At 29.9% G+C, this 12,160-nt stretch overlaps 2 protein-coding genes across 2 annotated transcripts; both read left to right on the top strand.

The window, feature by feature from the left end:
* The first annotated feature begins 1,402 nt into the window (after positions 1-1,402).
* LOC126844930 (WD repeat-containing protein 36) lies at positions 1,403-7,183 on the top strand. Its single transcript, XM_050583426.1, has 4 exons — positions 1,403-1,634; positions 4,134-5,618; positions 5,881-6,152; positions 6,265-7,183. The coding sequence occupies exons 1-4, from the start codon at positions 1,583-1,585 to the stop codon at positions 7,144-7,146; spliced, it is 2,691 nt and encodes an 896-aa protein (XP_050439383.1). The 5' UTR covers positions 1,403-1,582; the 3' UTR covers positions 7,147-7,183.
* A 2,422-nt stretch (positions 7,184-9,605) lies between these two features.
* LOC126844945 (fumarylacetoacetate hydrolase domain-containing protein 2) lies at positions 9,606-12,056 on the top strand. Its single transcript, XM_050583463.1, has 7 exons — positions 9,606-10,004; positions 10,078-10,153; positions 10,217-10,357; positions 11,156-11,315; positions 11,376-11,547; positions 11,615-11,702; positions 11,879-12,056. Exons 1-7 carry the CDS (start codon positions 9,745-9,747, stop codon positions 11,948-11,950), a joined length of 969 nt encoding a protein of 322 aa, XP_050439420.1. The 5' UTR covers positions 9,606-9,744; the 3' UTR covers positions 11,951-12,056.
* Positions 12,057-12,160: the final 104 nt, after the last annotated feature.

The following is a 12,160-nucleotide window of genomic DNA, read 5'->3' as shown; positions in this document are numbered from 1 at the left end:
GGTTATTCATTTATATTTTATGATTCTACCTAATACATATTAATACAAAATAAATATATAATGCTGTTTTTCTACAAACTCTGATGAAAATTGTGAGGGACACACACACATACATTTATTTTCATATATATAGATAGTAAAAATAGAAATAATTAATCAGATAAAAAAATCCAATTTATATAGATGGCCTATGGGATATAGCATAAGCTAAATGGGTGGAAAATATACACATTTGCCAATTATCTAAAAATGTACTTTTTTTGGATTTTTATATCGGTATTTATCTAATTTTAACCCTTTGCTTCTGAGTTTTTAATAATTAATTTTAAGTCAATAAAAAGTAAAAACCTTTATCAAATACTTTTTAGTTGTATATATAATATATACATGGATCGTTCATTCCGATACTCATGAAAATGCACACAAATTAAACAATGCTTAATAATTTCATTTGTTTTATATTTAAAATATATTTGTAATTTAACTGGAATACATGAAAGCAAGATACAATATTATTCAATTAATATCGTTGCAATATACATAATTTTTTTACCTATGTATTATATTAATAAATAAGTATCAATAATATAAAAATGTATTATTATTTATAATAATAGAGTAAAAGTATTTAGAAACAATAATTATTATTAATAGCATGAGTTAACAATAAATCCTGTTGAGTAAATTGAAATGTTTATAATGAACATAGTAACAATGTTTACTATACAACAGGGGTTTTAATAAAAATATAATTTTTTCTACAAAGTTACTGTTTTTATTTTTATTGATATACAATTTGGAAATTACATTTTTTGCTCTTACTCCGTTATAATACGTGGTGTCGGCCGCACAACATACACAAATAATAATCGTACATTTTACATACATATTGTACATGTTGGTATCTCTTCGGGTGGCTGTTTGTCGAGTGGCTCCGTGTCGTGCTCAGAGGAGCATTGTATAATATCACGATGTAGAGAAGATCGTCTCTACATCGTGTATAATATTATGTGTTCGTAAAGCAGGCTGTCAAAACAAAATTTGTATAAGTATATTTGTTTTATGTCTATGGTTAAACTGTAAACTGGATATGTCAAAGACACACACACAGGATAACCAGAAGGGAAGACAAGACCGGGACTGATAAGTGTCCGACATTTTGCTTTGTGATTATCCCATCTATTAGGTTTATTTAATAATAATTTACTAAGTTTACATGCAGTTTTAATTTTTTTTTCTGAAAATATGTATAGTCCATCAGTTCTATTACCCTAGTTAAAAAAAAAATGATTGTTGGCCTTTTTTGGCAGCACATAAGAACCCAAGTAATTTTTTAAAAGTTTCCCTTCTGGTTATTCTGTGATGCACATGTTTATTAAAGATGACTTTATCAAAAGTGTTGTTATTATCACACAAGCGACAGCCGCGTTCATCAACAGTGCCATGTGACATCTCGGTTTGTGGGCATTTATTTATTTAATATTTTACATGTTTACTCAATACTGATTCATTTCGGTTTGTGAACATTTATTTATTTAATATTTTACATGTTTATTCAATACTCATAATCCAGGGTAAAAACATGACGGTTGTCAATGTTGGCAGCAGGGTATACGCTCCTCACCGGGCTCTAGGTAAGGAAACGAGTTAAATTACAATATAAATTTGAAATATCCATGATTTATCCTGTTGGCTGTCGTAGTACATTGTTTTATAGTATGATGGTTGTTGACAAAGAAAAATGTATTTTACATTATAAAATAGGTTACCTATCAATACAAGCTCCATCCAAATTTTACATTTTACTATTAAACTAAAAAAAGCCAGTACAGTGGGGTTGGGGCATAGTGGTAACGGAGAGGTCACAGTTCTACAGATCTTATTATAACTAAAAGTGATAAAATCACTTTTAAATAAACACTTCAATGCAAATCTGTGGATGGTATATTCAAACCAGTTAAATAGGTGTAGAAGATATCGTGGGACCAACAATAATGTACTTAAAATTTAATATTTAGTCTTGTGCAGAGTGGATATGATAAGGGTTGATCGTCTGTCTATAAACATATGTATTGTCATAGCTACCCATATATCGTAATTAACAATATAATGAAAATCTTTTCGTTACCTGTTGACTGTTGATTCACTCACACATAGCAACCTAGAAACTGACTACGGTCAAAGTGTAAATTTACCCTATTTTTGAGGATTTTCCTTAATAAAAAAAAAATTTTACTACAGATTTTTGAGAAAATTGTATATGTTATAGTTCCATTTTAGATCTACCTTCGGTTTAATTTTCAGATCTAAATCTCTATAACTTTGCTTGAAAAAGTGAAATAAAGAAAAAAATTCTATACCTTCTAGGAGAAAGCGTTTATGATATTTATGGGGTTTGTTAATGTTTATCGATAGTACTATGTTTGAAAAACAATTCATATAAATTAGAAACTTTTTCGAATATTTTTAAAAAAGTTATAGAGCACTGTAATTTTAAGTTGAAAAATTTGTACATTTTTTGGGCGTTGTTCGTGTTGTTACACAAAGAAATCAGTTCAGCGGTTTACAGCAGTTAAAATAAAAAAAAAACACATCATTGTAAAAACAATACCTTCTCGGCTCCACACCGAAGCTAAAATATTATTAATGCCAGTAATTTTAATTTTTAAGGTGATTCTATTTAATTTTATATTTTTATGTTCTCACCTTGACTTTTATTACCAAATTTAAATGTGCTGCAAAGCTTTTGTAATGCCTACCATATAAGCTATGTGTAAAAAAAAAAAATTATGCATGGAAACACAGTTAGAATATAGTATTATCAAGCCTATATCTATAATCAAGTATTATAAATGTTAAGATAAATGCTTATAATATTAAATAGTAAAGAAATAAAATAATGAAATAATATTGTAAAATAACATAAACAAAAAGGTTTTAAATAAGATAAACTGCCATAAAACATAAAATGAGTTAATCACCTTGTATACTAATTTCAAACTGACTAAAATTTCAAAACAAAAAATTACTAATCATGATATATTATTATTAATTATTCACATAATAATAACAAATAAATTTGAATAAAAAATTTTGAACAAATGCACTTTACCTGATACCCTTTCTTTTTGCAATTTTTTTTTACCACCTTGTAGTATTTTTACGTTGACTATGATTCTAAAGTAAGAATTTGGCGGACTCCTCTACTTCCGCAGGTGTTCCTTGGCTTTAATGGTTTGCCCTAAAGGGATCCCCTACGACCGCGGACCGACTAGTAGCACTGGGTGCTAATTGTGGGCTTGGGAAGGTGTGTCTCAAGAAGAAGTGACCTGTTAGAAGGCCATTTATCGGAAGGCTCTATGTCACTTTAGTCGCCTTTTACGCCAGGTGTGAGGCCCTTGGTAGAATTCTTTCTCCCCTGACCACAGGGATACTCTACTTCCGCAGTTATCGTTACTTAAATTTGATATATTTCTGCGTGTTTAACAATAGGTGTATACGTAGTACTATACATTTGTCAGCGCCTCGAGTGCGTGCTACTACAGTATTATTTGCCAATTGTTTATTTTTATTATTATGTTATTATTATAGTGTTATCATTAATGTAATATTAATATTTTATTGAACAATAATATAGTTTTCTTAAGTATTAAAGCTTGAAGTTAGTAAATCTTTATTATATAAAACAACTCCTTACGCCTGCTAATTTTGGAAGCCGATGGTTTTCAGATACAGTTTTGCATGTAGAATCTGATTTTGCATCAAACCATTAATACCAGAAACCACCACTGAAATTTCGTTATAAAATTGCTTTTATAATTAATTTGGGTTATAAAAGTAAGTCCTAACACATGTATGTTGTGTTATGTGTTTACCATTACAAATTTGCATCAAAGCGATTTATTTGGAGGTGATTTCATCAACATTTTTTAAAGTACTTAAAATACATTATTTAATGCGTTTGTACAAAAGTATCTAAAATACTATTAAAAAAAAAAAATCTGAATAATTTTATTCAAATAGTTCACAAGTTTTAAAAAAACGTATAGTAAAAAGTAAATTTTGGCTAGGGGCTTGTTCTGATATTTAATTTATAAATTACTGCTATTAATGTTTTATATTTATTTGTATAGGTTATGTTAGCAATGATGTTCCTTTAGTAACTCGATACATTCAAATGAGGCGTGAAAATTTAGTCGTTACATGTGTGGGTCGAGCGTTTCACACTTACAGCACTGACAGATTTCAACTTTTATCAGTGAGTCCTCAACATGACAGTGATATTAGGTGTATAGCTGCCGATAGTTATATGATATACACAGCATGTAATGGTAATGATAATGTATATGCCTGGAGACGTGGTATTGAGCTGAAGCATACTTATGAAGGTCATGGAACTCCAGTACGTCTTATATTACCTTTTGCTGCACACTTGGTAACTGTTAATGACTCTAATGGTGTGCGGGTTTGGGATATCAAAGCAGAAACAATATACACTGAGTGGAAATTAAATATTAATGCGACAACAATATGTCATCCACCTACCTACCCAAATAAAATACTTTTGGGATCAGATGATGGCCGAATGCAGTTATGGAACATAAAAACTGGTGCTTTAGTTCATGAGTTTACTGGTTGGCCTGGTGTTCATATCACTTCTTTGGAACCGGCCCCAGCTGAAGACATTATCGCAGTAGGTTTGCACGATGGTCGAATAATTTTGCACAATTTAAAATTTGATGTTACAAAAACAGTGTATACACAAGAATGGGGTGCTGTCACAGGTATTGCATTTATTATAAGTAAACAGTTGATGGTTGTTGGGAGCTCAAGTGGTACCCTAGTCTCATGGAATTTAGAAGAAGGCCAGGTGGATAATTTATTGGTTAAAGCACACCACGGTCCAATCTCTGGCCTAAAATCATTGCCAGACGAATTACTTGTTGTCACGTCTTCTATAGATAATTCCCTAAAGATGTGGCGATTTGACAATAGCGACATTACATTACATAAGGTGCGATCAGGTCATTGGAAGCCTCCAACAAGAATACGTTACTATGGTGATGGTGATCAAATATTGAGCGCTGGTGGTGACTCAACTTTACACTCATTCTGTACTGTAACAGAAATAGCAAATCGCAGCTTAGGACGAGCATCTTATAATAGAAAATTATCAAAAAAGCGTGGCACAAAATGGCCAGATCCGTTAACCATGCCACCAATATCATGGTTCACAGCTGAACCAGCTAGAGATAAAGAATTTGGTGCTGGTGTAGTGGCTGTTCATGAGGGTACTCCTGTAGCTACTACTTGGTCTATACATGGGGGCTGTATGTCTGATAGATTTTTGTCTCACCCAACACGATATCAAAAGAAAGCAAAAGTTGGTGTGAGTGCTACTTGTGCATGTCTAACTCGGTGTGGCAATTTTGTTGTTATTGGATATTCAACTGGGCATGTTGATAAGTATAATGTTCAGTCTGGAATTCACCGTGGTACATATAGTGATCCTTTAACACACAAATGTGTTCGAGCTGTTTATGTCGATCCTCTTAATCAAATAACAATCACTGGTGGAACAGAGAATTATTTGCGTTTCTGGAATTTTAAAACTACCAGTAAGTATAAAAGATCATTCATTTTATTATTAGGCTTGCTGTAAATTCTTCACCTGTCAAAAAAAGTTAAAAATAATAAAAAGAAACGCATTATTGTTAAAAATACATCTATTAATGCTTTATTATTATCATTTTAATAAACGTTTTTTTTTTTTGTTAAAAATTAATGGATTAAGAATTGCAGTATCATTTCCCTTTTCCATCTTTTTATAGTATTAAAAATTAATTATTTAATTTTTGTGATATGATTTTTTATTTACAGAATCATTGTCAAAGTTGAATATAGATGATGCTGTCTCGTTTTTTGTTTGGCCTGATACAGATAATGCTTTTCTTGCTGTAGCACTTGATAATTATATGGTATGCTTGGTGGATACAGACCAGCGTGCAGTAGTCAGAAAATTTTCAGGTCATCGTGGTCCAATGACGGATGCAGCATTCAGTCCTGACTCACGGTGGTTAACAACGGCTTCCATGGACTCTACTATACGCACATGGGACATACCATCAGCGTGTACAGTCGATATACTTAAGGTAATAATGACACCTATGTTATTATTTCTACTGTCCACATTTAAACAAAAGTACTCTTTTTTTTTTTATAATACTAACATATTTTTTATAATTTAAAATCTTTTTTAAATAGGTAGATACACCTTGTGTTTCATTGTCTTTCTCACCAACTGGAACACACTTGGCAACAGCTCATGTGGATCACCTCGGTGTGCACTTGTGGGCTGTCCGCTCAGCATACTCACATCTTAGTTTACGGCCTATTAACGACAATGAAGATGTTGTGATTGTTCAGTTGCCTCTCACCGGAGGAAGTAAACATAATATTACCGATTGCCCTGTTAGTGATGAAGAAAATAAGCAACAACAAATTAATCAACTAGAGTCTGGTTTAATTACAACTAGTGGCTTAGCTGATTCGCGTTGGATGCCCTTAATAGATTTGGACACAATAAAAAAAAGAAACAAACCAAAAATGCCTGCATTAAAACCTGAAGCAGCTCCATTTTTCTTACCCACTGTTCCTTCATTAAATGACCAGGAACTTCGTTTTGATTTAGAAGCAGCAGCCCCTAAAAAAGATGGTTCTGGAACGGCTTCAGCTAGGATAGAATTTCTGTCACACACTGTATTTGCTAACGATTTACTCAAAGCTCAGACACCAGAAGATTATGTCGCACTCTTTAGCGTTCTTAAAAATATGGGACCATCAGCAGTGAATTATGAAGTACGTTCTTTAAATCCTGAGGCAGGGGGTTCTGGTAATTTATTAACAGCGTTTTTAACTATGCTGGATAATGTCACTTCATTACATGAAGGCAGCAACTTTGAATTGGCCCAGTCTTATCTTGGAGTTTTTATCAAGCATAATGGTCGAGCAGTAGCATTATTAAAGGACGAAAAAACACTAGACTATCTTAAGAGAGCAGTCAATCGTGGGTGTGCTGCTTGGAATAGACTAAGTAGTGATATCAATTATAGTTTGGCTGTGCTCGAATATATGAAAAACAATTGATTTATAATAAAATAAACAAAATAATGACTTTCAACAATGTTTGAGTGTTTTTAAGTGTCACCCAACCTATCTATTTTCTTATTGTGTGACGTGTGCAGTGTGTACTATTATTGTAATATAAATCATTTCCTTTGAAAAAAAAAGAAATAACCAAAGTATATTATTTAAATTTTTTTAATCTTGATTATGTTGCTTAAATAAAGAATGTGAATCATTTACATGAAGCGTCATTAACATTTAATACCAAAGCCGTCAATCCAAAAATAAAAAAAATATTAGTTTCCATTTATTTGGAGATCATTATCTACAATTTTTATGGCGAATATAGGGTGTTTATTTATTTGTTAAGTACTTGTGCCTTGGTATTTTAATTAAAAAAAGGATATGAATAATTAAAGCATTGGTGTATTTAAGTTGATAAATAGAACATTTAGAAAATCATATTTTTATAGTCATTTTATAACGTATTTTTTGCTTTGACATTTATATTGGTACTAATTTTATCCTTGAATGATTTATAAATTATAATAAAAGTTAAACTTTTAATTCATAAAACCAAGTTAAATAACTTTATGAAGACGTACCGATAGGCGATAACAAATCGATGGTGACACGGCAAAAGGGTCTAAGCGACACGGCTTAGGGTGGTGGGTAATAATTGTTCCACAAATTTTTTCTTCCGATGAACATTTGCTCCAAATGTTTTGTGGAACAAAAGTTTATTGGGAGATAAGATACATGGAATAATTGTTATTTGGAACAAATGTTTTGCGGAAGTAAAGTGACATGGCATAACAGTAATGTGGAACATTTGTTCATGAAAGTTAAACATTTTCGAGAAAAAGATAATTAGAACATAAGTAAATAAACGTTGGATTAAGTATTCCAAAAATGTTTGTCCCAAAAAATATAACTTCTAAAATAAACTATGTAAATAAAAATTGTATATAATATTATTTACATACATAATATATTGTTAGGTAATTTATATTATATGACGTTTTAAAGTTTAAAACCTTTAGTTTTCTTACTTTTGAATAGTACTAAAAGAATAAATGATTTTTAAATTTTTATAAAAATATATTTAAAATAAATAAACATTAATCTAATACGTTAGCCAAGTAGTTTTGGGTTATATTGCTCTATTGCACACAAACCCATTTATGATTCAGTAATTTGATTTATGAAGTGGCTAAGTAACTCATTATTATATGAAAAAGGTTAAATTAATTTAATTAAACCCCTTTTTGTGGGTTAAACAATTGTTATTAACAAATTTATAAAAGTATAATGCATCTGAATTAAAAAATACTTTTTATAAATTTTTTTTCAGGTAAACAATTTTTTTTTCTCATACAAATTACCTACATTTTGAACAAAACCCCTATCATAAATTATTATGTATAATTACTTTTAAATATTCATATATAATTCGATATATATATATTCTAAATTATTTTTAGTGATTACTAGAAAATAATGTATTAATAATATATATAAAACTATATGTTTTGACGTTGGTTGCTACTTGCTAGTTCAAAATACCCAAATATTAAAAATTATAAATAATTAATATTAAATTTAGAGTATTTATTTTAGAAATCTTTATTATTCACTGTGTATGTCACGGAAGCAAGTAATTAATTAAACACACCCTTTGTTTTACTAAGTAAAACTTACTTTTGTAGTACCTAAGTTTTACTTCGTATTTTTGTTATTCGTTTTTATTATTAAGTAAAAATATATTATTGTTTATGAGAAAAGGTTTTAGCAATGGTGGTACTTAAAAAAATATAAAATAACATTTTACCATTTTCTATAGTTATATCCATTGTATATCCCATTTAAATGTAATATATATAGTCGCTTAAAAGGCAAAAGGTCGTAAACGACATTTTTTAATTATCCAGAACAGCCAAAATAAAAATACAGTACTTTTTCTGTTGGGTTACATAACGCGTTACATTTTTTTTCTGCTAGATCCCCTCGCTAACTCGCGATAAGGAACTTTGTTCAAAAAAAGTTATTGGGAACTTAAAAAAAAAAATAGTAAAATCACAAAAAGAACGTTTAGCGGCCATCATCCTGAAAACTATGAAATGTTGCTTAGACCCTTTTGTCGCGTCACCATCGAAATATGATAGCAAGATTAAATGACAACTGATAAGTGTAATCTGGATTTCTAGGACCAATAATAATAACCAGAAAGGAGACCTAGGACCTAGGCACAGAATATCATGATTTTCCTGAGTCAGTGTGACGATGATTAAATATTTAATTATGAATGTGACCAGAAACATCAGGGAACTGAAATTATCAAAAGTCTTTTTTCTATAGTCGGGCTACTTCAAGGTTTATAGATTATATATAATCTATAAACCATGGGGCTACCTCACGAAAAAGATAAGATATCTTATCTTAATTAGTGATAATAATGTACATATTAAATGTTAATATAATATTATATTAATATGTACTAATTTGTAAATTGCAAGATTATTATTATTATTTCCCCCAGTTCAAATTCTAGATTGTATGTATTATAAGCTTTAGATTTATTCTGAAAAAAATTAATTAGCGTTTGCTGTTATAACTACTATGAGTAATTACAGTCAAAAAGTGTTCAGTGTGTTGAGAATCGGTTTACACGTCAATCGAAATATTGGTATTAGACACTTGAGTAGTACTAGAAATTTAGCTATGAGATTTATCCAATTTAAAATTGGTGGCGATCGTGGCTTGGGTGTACAGTTGCAAATTGATGGTCCTGTAGTGAGTCTTAGTGGCGCAGATCCGTCGATTCCAACGGATATGGTATCCTTTTTGAATAGTGATTATTCAATCGGGAATATACAAAAGTGAGATGAGTTGACTATAGTATTTAATAAGACATTATTTCTATATAATTGCATGCATTATAATTTGTTTAAGATTAGTAAATGAGAAAAAAGTTGTTTTTCCAGCAAATCAAATAGAGTTTTTGCCTTGCATAACCAATCCAGATAAAGTATTAGAAAAAATACTATTCTTATTTGATGTGATTTTTATGTCAAGACATTTGAAATTGCAGGTTATATGTGTGGGTCTAAACTACAAAGGTCATTGCGATGAACAAAACAAACCATACCCAGTAGAACCTTTCTTTTTTTCAAAATTCCCAAGTACTATTATTGGACCATATGATTCAGTAAAACATTCTTCTATATCAAAAGTAATATTTATATCTTAATTCTTAATTATAATATGTATTTATATAATAAATGGTACTCCTAATTTTTCAAACTAAAAAAATTTATCGGTCTTGCCCACAAATGTATCAAAAATACAATTTTTTTAGTCAATCGCACATTGTTACCCTGAGTCATTATGTCGATTTGAAATTACGTTATTTTAATTTTTCTATAAATAGCGGTTGTCTAGTATTTTTTAAATATTTCTTTAACTGTTAGTTTAATAAAAAAAATGTTTATTACAAATCTTAAAGTGAGTATAAGTTTCTGGAATTGGTACTTTTTTTTTATAATACTATGAATTAGGTATAAAGAAATATTGACAACATTTTTACAATATTCAAGACAACCTTCTACAGGCATTTTTGTAATAAAGGCTTTTAAAGGGGTTTTTGTACTTTCTCCTCATAGATTCCCCACATTTCTTTTATGATTACATTTTTTTAATTATAATCTTAGTTTATGTCGGAGAAATGTATACATATTTTCACGACTTTGATATCTGACTATCAGACCCAGCTCTAATAAGAAAACAGAAATTATACATTTTGTGCTGCTCCAATCTGTAACTACAATTAAACAAATTCAGTTTATTGGTTTACTCCCCTCCTATCATTTTATAGGGGAGTAATATAAAATCTTTCAAGATAGTAGATAACATTTGGTTAGGAGTTAAGGTAACCAACCTAGTCTTGCCCTTATTCTGCCCAATATCCATCACTTCTTTTGAGATTTAAAAACTTGTCTTTACTAGTATTTATTTATACCTTTTTATTTAGGCTATTGACTGGGAAGTAGAAATGGCTGTAGTTATCGGAAAGAAATGTAGAAAAGTAGATGTTCGAGATGCATACAACTTTATATTCGGCTATACAGTTGCACAAGATATTTCTGCGAGGGACTGGCAAAAAACTAGAAATAACGGACAATGGTTAATTGGTATAGTTTTAAAATTTTAAAAACATATATTCATAGTTAAAGTACTAATCAAATAAATAGCAAAGAGTATGGACACATTTTGTCCTTTGGGATCAGCATTAGTGCACAAAAGTGAAATTTCTGATCCTCACTCTTTACCTATTAAATGTGCTGTCAATGGAGTGTCCAAGCAGAGTGGCTCAACTAAAGAACTTATTCATCGAGTGGATGCTTTGGTTTCCTTTTTGTCCAAGTTAGTAATTACTCATAATTGTGTAGTAAAACTACTTATGCATGTATGTATCTTTTATGGCTTTTAGTTTAATAACACTATTACCAGGAGATGTAATTCTCACAGGCACACCAAGCGGAGTTGGGGTTTTCCGAGAACCAAAAGAATTTTTAAAAGTATGCATAATATTTTATTGCTATTTAAATATATATTCAAGGTGTTGACAAAGGTTTTGACTTTGTAGGTCTTATCCTCATTTAAAAACGTCAAATCTTTATGAGACTTGCATGTTTTTAATAAGTAACTTGATGCTATATAAAATAAAGAATATAAATTGTATAATTTTTTTTAGGTAGGCGACGTAATTGAGAGTGAAATAGTTGGTATAGGTAAGATGGTCAATCCTGTTGTGGAAGATGATTAATTTTAAAGTGAAGTTAAAAAATTATTACAATTTTTTTAATTTTCATAAATGTCTTAATATTTATTTTTTGATATAGTGCTTTTAGCAATAAAAATTGTATAGGTTATGTTGTCAACAGTAAATTATTTAAAATAAAATAATAGTTATGACATTTTATTAAAGATTTCATATTGGTACTTTCTGTCATATTATTAAAGAAGGTTTCAATTT

This window comes from Adelges cooleyi, unplaced genomic scaffold, assembly GCF_023614345.1.
Source record: "Adelges cooleyi isolate 19-005CV unplaced genomic scaffold, UGA_ACOO_1.1 ACOO_flye_CR_arks_rails_tigmint_CR_PRNA_651, whole genome shotgun sequence".
Classification (NCBI taxonomy): Eukaryota; Metazoa; Arthropoda; class Insecta; order Hemiptera; family Adelgidae; genus Adelges; species Adelges cooleyi.
This window is presented reverse-complemented; position numbering and strand designations above follow the sequence as displayed.